At 44.5% G+C, this 15,664-nt stretch overlaps 1 protein-coding gene across 4 annotated transcripts in view; it reads left to right on the top strand.

Annotated features, from left to right (window-relative positions):
* Positions 1-14,775, top strand: part of tgfbr3 (transforming growth factor, beta receptor III) — a 28,031-nt gene extending 13,256 nt beyond the window's left edge. For all 4 annotated transcript variants that reach the window (XM_061296814.1, XM_061296815.1, XM_061296816.1 and 1 more), the window contains 14 exons: positions 1,076-1,213; positions 4,273-4,459; positions 5,206-5,368; positions 5,461-5,608; positions 5,705-5,897; positions 5,980-6,275; positions 6,356-6,511; positions 6,999-7,142; positions 7,346-7,534; positions 8,130-8,393; positions 8,527-8,653; positions 10,996-11,037; positions 11,148-11,258; positions 12,364-14,775. In XM_061296814.1, coding sequence (XP_061152798.1) covers positions 1,076-1,213; positions 4,273-4,459; positions 5,206-5,368; positions 5,461-5,608; positions 5,705-5,897; positions 5,980-6,275; positions 6,356-6,511; positions 6,999-7,142; positions 7,346-7,534; positions 8,130-8,393; positions 8,527-8,653; positions 10,996-11,037; positions 11,148-11,258; positions 12,364-12,503 — 2,298 coding nt within the window. In that variant the 3' untranslated portion in view covers positions 12,504-14,775. The remainder of the gene's footprint in view (positions 1-1,075; positions 1,214-4,272; positions 4,460-5,205; positions 5,369-5,460; positions 5,609-5,704; positions 5,898-5,979; positions 6,276-6,355; positions 6,512-6,998; positions 7,143-7,345; positions 7,535-8,129; positions 8,394-8,526; positions 8,654-10,995; positions 11,038-11,147; positions 11,259-12,363) is intronic.
* The last annotated feature ends 889 nt before the right edge of the window (positions 14,776-15,664 follow it).

The following is a 15,664-nucleotide window of genomic DNA, read 5'->3' as shown; positions in this document are numbered from 1 at the left end:
CTCAGCTGGTGTTTAACAACTTTTGTGAATTAATAACTTTCCCATTTGCATCTTCAACTGAAACTCTTTCAGGAGGTCAGCAAAACAGCATCCATTACATTCTGCCGGCAACTCCAAAATGAAAACGTTCAAGGGACCCATGTCCATGTATCTTTTTTGGTAAACTCTCCCAGTGTTAACTGGCTAGCTTCCCATCAATGCGCTCGTAAGTTATAATCAAAAGTCGTACCAGGGGTTTTTTTTGTATGTGGTGGGGAGGGGGTATTTACGTATGTGCCTGTTAGCTGCCATTAGTGTTTGATGCAATCAAGCGGGTCTCCTCCTGGCACTTTGCGGTCGGTCATTTGTAGCTCCACTTGGAACACACAATGGCTCCTCTCAGCTCTTTTGTTGATGTCATTCAGGTGATTCACATCTCTGCCTTTTCTGTCTGCTCCTCCAAAACTTTTCATCTGCTCTCTCTTGCTTGGCGATGCTATCTGACGCTTGTTGTTTGCTTTTGTTGTTGCCCTCCGAGGACCAATGAGAGGGTTTTTCCACCGTCGGCAGTGGGTCGGGGAAAGGGAGGGAAGGAGGTTTCAAAACATGTACACGCACACACAAAAGCATCAAGTCTCTTATCTTGCTTGTTTGGAGCCTGTCTCGGTTTGCTTTAAAGATATTTTAGATGTTTATTTTCCCTCAATGGAACTTTTAGTGATAATTTGGGGGGCTTTTTGTGGCGCTAATTAGGCTTTAATTGCCTCATTTTTTGTGGTCATGTGACTCTAAGTATGTCATATATTTTTAGTAATGGTCATTGTAGTTGTAGTGGTAATCCTAGAACAAGTATTCGTCGACATACATAAATCTCTGGCCAGCAGAAGTTACGCAAATTGTGATGGCCTTTTGTTTTTCTCATCTTACAAGCAGACAGTGAAAAGCGCCTTTGAGTATCAAAACAAAACAAAGCAAAACATAAAAGCCGCAGTAGAGCAAACAAGCTGGCAGACAAACAACGGAGGAGACAAAAGCAAGCAAAGCAAATCCCATCTGATCATAATAAATAAACCTAATGAGCCTCTTTTGTGTGTAGGTGGAGCTGCACCTGAAGCCCATCCAGTCTCTGCTGCGCCACCAGAAGCCTCTCGTCTTGGTCCTCAACTCCCCGGTGGCCCTCATGTGGAAGGTGAAGATGGAGAGCCTCGCCCCGGGCGTCAGGCGCACCTTTCACGTGAGTTGAGCTTCCCCAAAGATGGCAACTTATCTCCTCCCATGCCTTGTAATCAATGTTGTTTTTTTTTTTGTTTGTTTTTTTGGCGAGAGCGGCCAGCTAGCTATCATCGGGTGTCAACGCCGAATAGGCAACGACGGACGAAATACAGTCGGTGGCCATCTTTGATAGGCGCACCGGGTCATCTCTGTCTTTTTAGCTTGTTTTACTCCAGGTTACATACTCAAGATGTTTATTTGAAATATTTTACAAGTGAATGCTGATGAGTCGCTCACGGTGGTGACTCACACGTTGTTCCGTGTTTGCCAGTGAAAAGTCAAACCAGATCCCAGATGCTTGAGGCTCTTTTTGGCTTTCTCGTGGCTCTGACGCCTCCTTCAAGAATCCCACACAAGCTCAGCCAGCAGCACTGTTACATTATTTAACCGTTTAATGCGGTCTGCGGGGGAAATTTGATAAAAGCTAATCACGCGTATGTGCATTTATAACACCGTTTAAACATGCACGCTATTTGACAATTTCCCGCTCGTGTGCATGGATTGCCGATCAGTTAAATACAAATTCGGCCAAAATTAAAAATACAAAAGATAACCGTTGTGTCACTTCAAGTTAAATACAACCGAACTTGTGATATTAAATACAGTGCATGGAATAAAAATAAAAAAAAGGAAATAAGCCACTGGAACATTATGCTCACTTTGAACATTTAATTTAGTGTTTTTTGTTGGACCACTAGAGGGAGCTCTCATACATGTCGTACTAATCGTAACTCAAGTGAATCGTATCTCAACTGGAAAATCTGAAAAGAAAATTAAAGAATGAGGATCAAATGTCGACGAACATACAAATTGGCATATTTGTGAGTAGCAAACCACAAATAGACAAGATTTCACTCGAACAGAATGTTCGCGACATAGCGTCTTCCCACACATTGTAGTACAGAGCCCCTTGGGGTGTCACAAAAGAGTTTTGACGGTGAGCGCATGGAGCAACACGCTCAGCAAAAGAGACAGTTTTTGGACCAGGAGTTTTTCCTGGACGGCCACAAGTCGCCGCTTGCTGTCCAGTTCGGCGGACGCTCGCTCGACCGCCTTTGGAAACGCTTCACAGGCCAAAGTTGTTGCAGTTGGCTGACTTTCTGTGTTTTTCACTTCCTGAAAAACAGGCCAAAGTGAGCTTTTTGTTGTAAAACATGTCCTCTCCACCACTGGCCGTCCATCAGCAAGCACTGACACGAGGCCAGCCATTGTTTCTCTCTAGGGACGCGTCGGCCTTGTTGACTTTTGGGGCCGAGTCTTGTTACGTTCAGGCGGGAGGAGGTTAAGATTTTTTACGAGTCTTGATGGAATAAACTCTTTTTTTTTCACTGCTTGCTAGCACTGCTCATTGTTTGTCGGCCAAGACGTGCGGTTTGTTTCGGCTCTTGGATTTGTCGTCGCTGTGATGGAAACAGAGCAATGTTTTATTGGAGACAGCATTAGTTAATGCTGAAACACATGGCTTTGTTTTCTGTCTGCAGTCGGATTCAATTAGCGTGTTCGCCTTTAGCATCGTGTCCCAATTGTAGTTGCCAACCATAATGTGGAATAAGTGTTTTTGTTACCTTCAAAGATCATTTCAAAACAATTGATCAAAGACTCTTAAGTTGTCTTTGCCAGCAACAGATATGTGTTTTGCGTCTTCAAAAATATTGACAAAAACATCTCATTAGGTGTATGAAACATAATTTGGACAATTGGAAATTTGTTGTTTATATTTGTAGATGTGTGTGAAATTAAACTCCTTCAAACAACTCCTTCAAACACTCGAAATTGTTTGTGTCTTTGATATTTACAAAATATTGTCACCGATGATCTTCACATGGGTTCGATTAGTCCAAGACCAAAATTCAGACCCGGCACCTTCTGTGAGGCAGGAGTGCTTTTTCACCACTTTTTCATTGTGCTGCCATTTTGAATAGTCGTAGTCATGATTGCTTCTCTAAACATACTGCAGTATATTATAGTACAGCCCATTTATGAACCTTACTCTAGTGGAACTAACTGGAGGTTTGCCGCCGTGCTTCCCAGCATTGCGGGTCCCTTCGGTCCCTCGGCTAGGCGTGCAGCGGGCCAGAGCGCGAAAGTAAGGAAATGTGTTCAAGCGCTTCCCTGGCTTCGCTGCGTCAGATTCCTGAGGTTGGAAAGCTTGCGGCAAATATGGCGGTCAGCCCGCCCCCCCACCCTCCACTTTAATTCCAACTAATTACAGCCTCATTGCCGCAAATTAACTGATAAACTCTGAATGTCTTAGCGCAGACAGCCCAGACGCACGTTTTGAATTTCCATTGTACTCCACCTCATGTGTTTTTAATCATTACAAGACGGCAGATTTTGAAGGCCAAACGTACGTATTTTACAAACGTCAAGAACAATTGTTGAATGAAGCTAATTTACGGGATTTTGCACATATCAAAGACAATCTAACATTCTTGCATCATTCTCCCAAATATGAGAGAATTTATTTTGTCTGGTTTGTCTATTTTGTTAGCAACGAAAGCTATTTAATCGTACGTGGATATAGTGCATATTTTTTAGTTTGACTCACCTAACCAAAGTGGTTTCTGCATTTGCGCAACCTGATGACTTGGAAATATCACTATATGTGTTTTGAATGTATGTATTTTCTGAATACAAGGTCAAGTAAAAAAAAGTCAATGAGACCGCCCGCACGCCAACAAAGACATCTTATTCTCAGTGTGTTTTTGGCCCGGAATGTGACGCTGGCTGGCTAGCCGCGAGATGAAAAGGACGCAGCGGCCGCTTGGAGAGTGATGTTTGAACAAATGAACGATGTTTATCTCTGCGAAATGAAGCGCGTCCGGACCCGCCGCAGATTGAATCTTCCTATCACTCTCTGAACCTTACTTTTTTTTTACTCTTGGTGTGACTTTTTTTTTTAACATTGCATCCAAAAAAGCATTCACAGTGCTTTTTTTAAGACCCCTTGTGTTCATATCGACTAGATGAAGTACAGGTATATATTTGCGGTAACACTCCATGTTTCCCTTCCTCTTCCAGGTCCCAGAGGGCTCGGAGGTTCGCTTCCAGCCGGGAAACTTCTCACTCTCCTGTCAGGTCCAAAAGGAGCACCTGCTTCCCCACGGCAACGAGCACCTCCTCAGCTGGGCCCAGAAGCTGTACGGGGCCGTCACCTCCTTCTCCGAGCTCAGGATGACTCAAGATATCTACATCAAAGTCGGAGAAGGTGAAATTGCCTACATTCCGCAGCACATGCCTGCGGGGTTCCCGAAGTTCTTTTTTTGAGGTCGTGGCATGCAATGTGAAGTTCGGTAGGAATATCTATCCTGAGAAGACCCTCCAAAAAGTCAATGGAACCCATGCCCGAAAGACGCAGAAAGTTCTATTTTGGTTTGAAGCGGCCATTTTCAGGGGGTCCGCCCAAATACACTTTCACTTAGCGGCATAAACTTCTGTAGGTCATTAGAAGAAGAAGTCTCTTTAAGCCAAGCCTGAAAAGAGACGAGATTGTTTACCATTTTGGGTTGAAGCAGCTTCTTTGGGGTCTGCTGCTACAAATTTTAAAGCACTTATACTAAACAGATGAGCAACGCTACGTTGTAAATAATTCTACTTTTCATCATTGCCGTTAGAGGTCACCGTAAGGTTTGTTTTGTTTTGTTCGTTTGTTTTTGCTTCAATATGGACGTTTTGGACTCATTTTAGTCACAAGACCCAACATGAAATTCACACAAAGTTGATTTTGCCAAATAAGGAGGCGTTTGTCTCCCTCCGCGAAGGAGGAGTCAAACTCTTCACGTTTTCTTCAGCAAACAAGGTTTGTTGTCTTTAACGCTTCACGTCAACCAAAAGTCGGCCCCTCCAGCTCAGATGACAACCTGGAGAAGAATAAATATGGACCAGATGCTAACCTTGCTTTTGACCTGAAAAGGCCCCTGAGGACCCCTGTCTAAGCACCATTTCGTTTCTCAGATCCTCTCTTTTCCAACACGTGCAAGATCGACAATAAATTCCTGTCCCTGAACTACCTTGGCGGCTACATGGAGGCTCAAGCCTCCAAAGGTTGCGTCCTCTCCACAGCCCAGCACGACCAGGAGGTCCACATTGTGGAGCTACAGGCGCCCAACTCCAGCAGGTCAGCGCATCAGACACGTCCACTCCACATCCTGGATGCGACACTCGAGTTTGACAGCAGACTTCTTGATGGAGCGCCCTGTGGTCGTCTAGTGCGTTCCAGGTGGAGGTGATTGTGGAACTGCGCCCGCTTGAAGACGACGCTACGCTCCACCGCGACGTTGTCCTGCTGCTCAAGTGTGCCAAGTCGGTCAACTGGGTCATCAAGTCCCACAACGTGGTGGGCAAGCTCACTGTTGTGGTAAGAAGCAAACCAACCCCATCTTCAGCTCATGACCGCACTCACTCGACATAGCTCCTATAACAGAACGTAAGAAACATTTTCCCTCCCACGTAGGCTTCTGACAGCATCACCATCAGCAGTTCCGGCACAGAGAGGCTGATGCAGGTGTCCAAATCCCCCAAGCAGCACTTGCCATCCGGGCCACAGGCGCTGATCCAGTGGGCCGAGGAGCACGGCTACGGCCCGGTCACCACCTACACTAACACGCCCGTGGCCAACACCTTTGACGTGTGGCTCAAAGAGCAAGGTAACACTTTGGGTCCTAATATGTCAACGCTTCCGAGGAGCACGCAGCAGGTGGCACCGACGTGATGGAACTTGTCTTCCAGACGTGTCTGACCACGCGGAGAGCATGCTACCCCCAGAGCTGTCCATCCTACGCGACACCGGGCCACCCATGGGTGGACGCGGTGGTGGGGCCTCTCCGCGCCGCTCCGGCCCGCCCTTCCCATTCTTTCCGCCCGTGTCGGAGGGTCTGGCCCACCTCCCGCTGCCCTCGCTGCTGGACGAGCTTCCCTGGGAGAAGACGGAGCCCGAGGAGCACCGGGCCGTCCTCAGCGTGGGGCTCGCCGTGCAGTGCCTTGACACCAAGATGGTGGTCAGCATCAGCAAGGAGAGCCTCCAAGTGAGTCCACAACTTCACGGGACTCTTTATTAGGTACAACTCCCGAGAACAAAATGTAATTGTTGTTGTTACGCAATCAGGCCAACGGTTTTGCGCACGCCAACCTGACGCTTCAAGACTCCCGATGCAAAGCGACAGTCAACGCCACCCACTACACACTGGAGACTCCGCCGAACGGGTGCCAGACTACCGTGTACCCCCTGCTGGGAACGTCCAATGCACTCCACATCAACACTGTGAGTCCACCACCCTGAAAATTTTGCAGTATTTTTGCTTCCAAGAAACTCATCTTGAGATGTGTCATGAACTCTGGTGTGTTTGTGGGCCTCGACCTCTGTTATCTGCGTTACGGTGGAACGCATCCGGGATGTTTGCTCATCCTGCTCGCCGTCCACCGGTCTGCAATTTTAACAACCTGGGCGTACGTCCAAACCCCGCTTTGGTGCAATGCGGGGATAAACTTTGAACTCTACTCGAATCGAGATGAATTGTCGCGGAGTGGCTCCCGCATGACCTCCTGTGGGGGCGTTCAGGGCGACAGGAAACTGGTGAATTCCTCAACGCGTATCGTGTGTAGCGCTCGTTTATCATCAGCCGTCCATTATCCGTAGCGCTTGTCCCCACTCGCTCAGTTTATTTGTATTTCATTATTGTTTTGGACTGATTGAAGGCAAAAACGTAAAGGAGGCCAAGATAGATTCTCATTTTTGTTGTTGTCGTCAGGTCCTGATAAGTCACGGCGAGTCAAAGGACGGAAGTGGCGGGCCCCTGGAGTTCGAGGACCAGGAATCTGGAGAGGTCTTCTTCCCCAGGGAGGCTGTGGACCTGGAAAGGATGCCGCCCAGAGATCAGCTGTCAATCATAACGGTAACAAATGTTCAATGTGATTTTTGGGTCATTTTTAAATGTGTCCTGAGGACATGAAAAATATTTGTTTTTTCATGCTCCCCCTCTTGGCACAAATGTCACAATGTGCCAAATTTCCCATCAGGGGCTTCAAGAATGTTGCTGGATCAGCAAAATCTGATTTGATGTTCATATTGTCTTTCAATCTCCCTCCTCCCTCCTAGTTCAACTGCACGTACCGACAAGAAAGCAGGAAAACCCTGAACCCGCCGCCCAAGAAGCTCCCAGCAAGCGGTGGGGCCCGGCCCGTGAACATGGCGTTCAGCATGGACCTGTATGATGCGCCGCCATTCAACCAGCCGTCCCGACAGGCCTTCAACATCGTCTCCCAGAACCAGCCAATTTTCGTGGAGGTTTGTGCTCGTCTCTTAAAGGCTCACTTTGTCCAAAAACACAAAACATCAACTGATGTTGTGATGTTTATTTCAAGTCAAGTCAAATGTTTGCTCGCAAAGTACAGACATCTGGAATCTTACACAACTAAGTGTGTGGTTATTTCCCACCGCCGCTCATTGGTTCACCTCCTGGTATCCCCGCAAATATTTACTGACTTGGAAAAGGTCAAGGGAGGTGGCACGCCGCGGCCTTTGAAGCGCTTATTCATGACGCTATCGGCGGGAGCCAACAAAAGAGCTCTTGTGTGTTTGCCGCCAGCTTCTTTGCCGTCAGAAGTGGCAGCGTGCTGAGAGTTGACCCCGGCACGCAAGGTGCACTCGCAGGAAAAGGGCCTCTTTTGTTTCTTCAGCTTTTTTCATGAGTTTACCGGACGGAGCCTTTGTCAGCCTTCCAGAAAATGGAAGTCATTAGCTACCTAGATATGTCCATAAGATTTGGCTCTAAGACGCAACAAGTGTTTTTTTTTTTTGCAAAACCTTTTAAATTGATATATGATATAATGAGAATAAGTGAAAGGAGAAAATGTTTGATCTTCTCTTCCTTGTCTTTCAGATCACGTCGATATCAGCCGACGCGAGCGTGGGCTTCAACATCCTGTCGTGCTTCATTTCGCCTGACGCCAACCCCAAAATGGAGTCGTCCTACACGCTCATCGAGACCGTTTGCCCCACAGACGAGTCGCTGCGCTTCCGTCAACACGCACAGAATGACAAGAAGAGTTTCAGCTTCACCTTCAAGTCCAACTTGAACGTGTCACGGCTCTTCCTGCACTGCAAGATGGCGCCGTGCGCCCACGCCGATCCGCACCTTGCACCGGTACGCACCCCGATGCCCCCTGCAGGCAAAACCTATTAAAACGCTACTTAGTCATCAGTGGAATATTTTTCAGCACTTTCCGAGTGGCCCGAAGTACAATTTTTTGTCGTTGTGCTTTCTCCTGTCTGGTTAGTGCGTGGATGCGAGCCGGCTGTGTGAGTTGCCGCGTGTGGAAGACATCATAAACATGATGATGAACGCCAAGACCAGCAGCAAAGCTCTCTTCCTGCTGGACGGGGACCGCCCGCCCCACAATACAGGTCAGGACACTAACGTGACATGATCGTATTACCAAGATGCTCCATCTCCAGCAGTTTTGTTTTTCCCGCCACCTAATTACTCTTAAATAACTTTAATCTACTTGTACTTTCTTCTTGTCTTTACACTACAGTGCTTTCCTTTACTTTGCTTTACTTAAGGTTATTTAAGTCTGCTTTTGTCCATTTTAATTGGTTGCGTGACTGTCCTCTTACTTCATTACTTTTACAGACTTTTAGTTTACTGTGCTCTACCCTGTTTGACTTTATTCCATGCTACTCTATTCTACTTTTGCTTTACTATGTCATATTTTTACTTCACACTGCCTTTAGTTTCTTAAGGTTGTTAGGTACTTCACTCATTGTTTTGCTGGACTTTGATTTCAAGCTACTTTACATTAATTTTACTTTACTTTGCCTGACTTCAATATTGTCGTGTGTGTGTGTGTGTGTGTGTGTGTGTGTGGTGTGGTGTGTGTGTGTGTGTGTGTGATAAGCAAAGTGTAGTCAGAAGTGAAGTCACAACAATGAGCATCGCCTCCCGTACATCTGCTCCTCATTACGTGTCATCATCTGTCTGTTTACATCAACCGTTTGTACACAAGTGTGTGTGCGCGTGTGTGTACGCGTGTGTGTGCGTGCGTGCGTGTGTGTGCGTGTGTGTGCGTGTGTGTGTGTGTGTGTGTGTAGCTGAGGCCTAGCTCTTGGCTGCTGGCTCACGATGAGGGAGGGCTGGAAAAAGGCACTAAGCTCCAGTTGTTTTCACTTAGCAGCTTTAGCTTGCCCCCCAACCCTGTTTAATCACAACCCACTCCACTCCTTATGTGTGTTTGTGTGTGCATGTGTGTGTGTGTGTGTGTGTTAATTCTTGAAGAACACTCCTTATTTAGCCAGTCATCCCAGTCTGTCAAGAGATAATTTGCCCCCCAAACCCCATCCCTCCCAAGGTAACAGCCGTCACCTTTTGGAGGTGTCTGTGTGATGATGTCACGAGCGCCCCACCACAACCACCCCCCGTTTGAGGCATCATCACAACGCAACGCTGCTTTTGTCTTCCTTTGCTTTGCTCGACTTTTACTCGTTTGGTCTGCTTTACTACTCTACCTTCACTTTACCCTGCTGTGTTCTGTTGCCATCTTGGATATCATTCTAAACCAGTAAGGTTCTTGTGCTTTCACTTGAATACAATACTCCAAAATTGTTGTTTAAAATTGCAGTGACGAGTATCGATGTGAGCTTCGGGACCACCACATTCCAATATAAAGTCTTGCTCCATTGTTGACTGTAGGAAACATTGTAATTCTGCGATGTATTAGTCGTCAAGGTTTCCATTAAGGAAGTCTTTTAGCGTGAGCAGAATCCTGGAGGAACGTCACGTACCAACATTGCTCGATTTACGGCGTTTTTATTATTTCCACCTCCTCCCAGCGATCGTGCCAGTGTTGACGGTGACGTTCGATTCCTGGGGAAGACACGACAGGAAAATGCAGTAGTTAGTGTGTTGCTAAGCTAGCTGGAAAAAGGGTCTGCGTTGGGGCTCTCTTTACCTTGCAAGGATTTAGTTTCCAGGGAGTGCAGAGGGACATCTGACTTCAGCGTAGCCCTCACTTCCTGGTTCTCCTCCAATCACCAGATGATGATAACGTGCCTTCGGGGAATTGTGGAATGTAGAAATTTTCCCAACAACATAATGAATATTTATGTAGGAGCAGAGTTTGTCAGCAAAGTTTGATGAGTCGCCAAAAAACAAAACAAGCAAATGGAGTTTCTGCAAACTTGTTGCGGTCCGTTGATCGCTGCAACATTCGTGTTTCTGAGACTCGCATGCATTCCAATTTTGCATGGTACAGATAACACAGGGTTGCTATTGATGCAAGCAATGAGGGCGTCCTCCACCGATGACCTGTCATCTAGCTGGCCTCGTGAAAAAAACAAGATCTAAGAATAGAGGCCATTGTGCTCTGGCCAAGCTTGGACGTGCGCCAGGCGACATCACGGCCAACCCGGCGAGGTTCATCGCTCAAGACCCCAAAGGCACATTCCAAAGAAAAGCTTCATCAGCACTGTTAGAAGAACACATTGTTGACCAACATGGTTCATGTTTGCGGGGTTTTATATACGTGCATTTTTAATAGAAAGAAATATAGTTCAGTTTTTACTGTATTATAGGTGTGCGTGTGTGTGAGTGTGTGCGTGCGTGTGTGTGTGTGTGTGTATATATGTAGTATGATTCTATGTGTTTGTATTTATTTAATAAATATTCCTGTGTTTTGTTTTTGTACTTATGATATATTTTTTTACCATGTTGTGTATTTATTTAAAATTGATTCATTTGTGTTTCCCAGATCCACCTCCACACGCAGGCCCAGATGATCCCACAAATAAAAGTATGTTGTTTTCCGGGGCATTGAATCGGAACATGTCACAAACACGTGTACATGTACAAACACCCGGTGACGAAAGCCCAAGTCCGTGATCATTCCATTATTGTTTCCAGACACGGCGGCGCACCTGCTCGACACGCCTACCGTGGTTGGAATTGCCTTTGCCGCCTTCGCCATCGGCGCTCTGCTAACTGGAGCGCTTTGGTTCATCTACTCGCACACAGGTGAGTGCTTTTAAGGAACACAGAAGCTCGCGGCAGGAATGCGAGGAGTGGTAGAAATGCGGCCAAACATCCTGCGGCGCACAATAACACGGACCGTGGCGGCTTCCCGTTTCACGGCAGCGAGGTCCCGCTCGTCTTTCCTGCCTTTGATTGTTGTCGAGGATATTCTCTGCGTGGAAATTCCCCCGGTCGGATTGCGTGAGGCTATCGCAGGAAAAAAAGTCACAATCTCGCCGCTTCACACCAAGATGTTGTTCTTCCTGCCTCACCCCTGAGACCCGCAACCAAGAAGTGACAGGTTATACCTTTGATAGCTTAGTCGTGCATAGCATTAAGGTCTCGGGCAGACTTGACAAAAACAAAACAAAATGACTTGTCCTGACCAGTCCTCCTCTGCTCTCTTTCTCTCAATTCAGCAGGAGAGGTTTTTAAATAATGAAAGTTAGCTTCCATAAATGAGGAACGGTGATCCGGTGGACAAGGTGCAGGTGCAAGAAGAAGACAACGTTTTTCATCCATCTTGCATGAAATAACCTTACAAGGCAATATTGATCCCATCTAAAAATATCCTCCTGGCTTTTTGAATGTTTAAGCACCAAAACAGAGCGAGTGAGCGTCCCGTCCCCCCCTTGAGACATGAACGCAATTTTTTTTGTTAACCCGTCACAGCTGGATACCATAAAAGGTCTTCAGCCTTCAATATGCTGAATGTTTGACACTTTGCTTGTTAAGACCTTAACAATTTTTTTTTATTGCACTTTTTGTCAAGCTTTGTCTGGCCAGAAGTCCAAACACGCGCAGTGATCTCATGAAAACGTTTACCTTTTAATAGCGGCACCACTGGATGCCATTCATTGGCTGACGCTCACAAGTTGACGTCGGTGCTTTGGACAAGATGAGGAACACCTGCAATCCTAGATCAGCATCGCTCATGATGATACATAACAACACTCACTCTTTAGATAGAAAATAGGTGCAGTGCGGTTGCTCGGTTTGAAATCTAATGAAAACTACTTTTGATTTTGTTTTGTTTTTTCCTATTATTTCGTACAAAATTCAAATTTGGATCGATCAGTCAATTTTGTGTTTTCATCGTTGCTTCCAGGCGGAACTGCTGCAGCAGCTGCAACAGAAGAGATGACCAAGGAGGTCCGAAATTGTCCACCTGCCTCAGAGAACAGTAGCGCCGGCCACAGCATCGGCAGCACACAGAGCACACCCTGCTCCAGTAGCAGCACGGCGTAGCGGATGGAACCAACCCAGGCCGGAGCCTTCCAGCCTTTCTGCCTGGGTCCAAAAAACTAAAGAACTCAGGGTACTGTGGCACCCGGGAAGGCGGGACTTGTGGCCTTCTCCAAAAAAAAAAATTAAACAAATTTCACCCCACACCATGAAACAATTGAAACTTAGTCTTCAGGAAAAATACGTGTTGTTAAATTGCAAAGTTAATGACAATTCTGAGTACAGTATTCGACCTGAAAATTTTAATTCTCATAACAAATAGGCACTTTAAAAAACTCTCACATGGGAAATCTTTCTGAGTAAGCCCCAATTGAAACTTAGTGTACGTACAAGAAAAATCTGTGTTGCTAAATTGCAAAGTGAGCCCGCCAGCTTGTAGCATGAACAGGATGTTTTTAGCAAGCTGATCAGAATATAATAGGGACAAAAGAACCACTACTGGTCTTAAAAATGGTTTTCAACGTGATATGTCAAGAAAGCGATCGGTTTTGAATGTAAACAGAAGTTTGAAAATGTCAAATAATGTGAAAGACGTGAAGATATACTGATAAGAAAAAAACAGTTTTATACATCTTTTTTTTTTTTATTTCTCATTCGCCGTATTGTAAACAAGTGTCTTCGATACAGCAGTAAAAAGATAAGCTAGGCTAGCTAGATTTATGTTCATTTTTTTTATCTGTTGAACTGGTGTTGTTCATAGATTTCCTTTTTTTTCCGGACTGAGACAAATAGGTGGACAGCATGCTGTCGGATCATTAGCATTGTTAGCAGATTAGCATTCCCCAAAGAGTTTCCACTGTGTAAAGCTCAGCTAACAGTCCCCCAGAACCGATCTTCGCGTCTGTTTCTTGGAAAGAAAGCGAGGCCAAATTTTTATGTGGGCTTTTTCTGTCCATTTTTTTCAATAAGATTATTCTTGTCTTTTTCTCCAAAATGTGACAAAATGTTTGATACCACTCCAAGTCAGATTGTAAGCATTCTGAGCTTCTCCACTAAAAAAAGATAAACACTCCCTTCAATTCAATGTACATCTTAATAGATGGACTAAGTCCATCTGTTTTTCTCATGCTGAACTCGCGCAACATTTTCACACAACGTTTTAAAGATGGTGCCAATCTTGTCTCATTCTGGGAAAAAAACAAAATGAGGAAAACATTTTGCAAGTTTTCTATAGATTTTTTTGTATTTTTCTTTAAAATGGGACAAACAGATTAGCCATTCAATGTTGAATATTTAGTATTGTTTATTAGCATCGCACTCTATGCATCCACTACTTTTAATCGAACATTTCAGTTCACATTGCTGACCCATTCAAACTGTTTCTCCGATGCTAAGCTAAACTAAGCTAACTGTCCCCACCCAGCTTTTTAAAGAGTGGTACCAATCTTATATTCTTGTTCTGGGAAAAAAAAACAAAAATGAGACTAAAATATCAGAAGTGTCCTTTTTTTATATATAGTTTTTTTATAATGTACGTGTGTGTAAATACGGTATTGTAAATAGTTGTTAAAAAGGTTGACTATGACGTGTACGTGTTGGTGATGTAGCAATTCACATCCCGTTACTTAATGTCCTTTTTCCTGAATGGAGGGATAGCTTTATTCTGTCACTCGCATGAAAACCCTGTTCTGAAAATTTGCCAATGCTATATGGTCTACTTTTGCTTGGCCAGCTGCAATGCGAAACTAAGTTAAGCCAAAAAAAAAAAACACTGCCTCACATTGTTAATTTAGCCAGTGGTTGCAGAGTTTAATTGATGATTAGATTGAAATCATAACTATTCTTTGATGAGTTTTCCAGACAAAAACCTGACACAAAGTAACAAATCTTGGGTTTTGTTTTTTTAATAATTTTGTTTTGTCTGATGATTCTTTTGATACAGTGAGCAAATTTGCAAGTATAAAACCAGACATGACTTTTAAGTAAAAGCTAAGTACCACCTCGGAGTTTTACGAATGTTTGCACCAATTTTTTTTGTTCATATACTTGTCATATGTAAACATGTATAAAGAGGGAAGAGAGTCTAGTACATATATATTTGTGTAAAAAAATATATTTTGGAATATATTTAACCAGAGGAATTTTACGATGCTATTTTTGAAGTACTGTGAATTGCCCGTCGTCACATTTTATGAGGGAGTTTTGTTACTTTTTACATCGTCATTCAATGTAACCGTGATGCAAATTGTATAAAACTTTTTAATCTGTTTTGCTTTTCTATATTTTCATGTTCAGACTGTTATAAAGACAAAAATAAATGTACCAAGATAATCTACTTCAATGGCTTAGTAATTAATACGAGTGTGTGTCTGTGTGTGTGTGTGTGTCTGTGTGTGCGTGTGTGTGCGCATGTGTGTGCGCGCACGTGAGTGAGTGTGCGTGTGCGCGTGCCTGGGTGCACACACTAAGGTTAGCTAAGCTAGTCAGTTCACCAATGATGTTCCTGCTATGCTTTGGATATTTTAGGTATTTTAAAAAGCAGGACAAAAAATATAAAAATAGCTAAACAAAAAATAATCAGAAGCAATCTTGTTAGGAGGAGGTGGAAGAAAATGCATGTTTTTTCCACTTTCAGTTTGCAGTAAAAAATCAAAAGGGGACTTTTAATGTTGTTGTGATGTGATTGGGAAAATATGTTGCGTACATGATTGCGGTGTTTTGGACAGACCGGGTGGGGGATCTGCAGATCTTGAGGTTGTGGATTGTTAGGGAGTTGGTGAGTTTGCGGTTGAGAACAATGAGCTGTTAAAATGACGTCTTTGGAGCTCGGACTGTTGCGAGCCCATAGTATTAGGCTGCAGGCCATGTGGAGCTGGTTGGGTTTCAAAATGGGGGGCTGTTGAGGGGGGGCACCCCCTAACTTGCATGCTCCGTCTTGTCAATGCTGGGCTTGGTAATAACACATTTTGACAATCTGGAATTCTGCTGACCCATTTCAGGTTGTTTATGGTCATAAAATGTCCATATTGCAGTGTTATCACTTTCACCAACTGTACACTTTTGAAGCGTCCTAACACTTTCTCTGATGATACAGTATCATGTTGATTAATTCAAGCTAAATAAATTAAAAAATCATTTCAAAATTGATAATGAATTATTTTCTTTCTGTTTCAGAAGTCAAACTTTTCACACTCTTAGCTTCTGCAGGAACAAAAAATAATGAC

Source organism: Syngnathus typhle, linkage group LG14, assembly GCF_033458585.1.
Source record: "Syngnathus typhle isolate RoL2023-S1 ecotype Sweden linkage group LG14, RoL_Styp_1.0, whole genome shotgun sequence".
In the NCBI taxonomy this organism is placed as follows: Eukaryota; Metazoa; Chordata; class Actinopteri; order Syngnathiformes; family Syngnathidae; genus Syngnathus; species Syngnathus typhle.
This window is presented reverse-complemented; position numbering and strand designations above follow the sequence as displayed.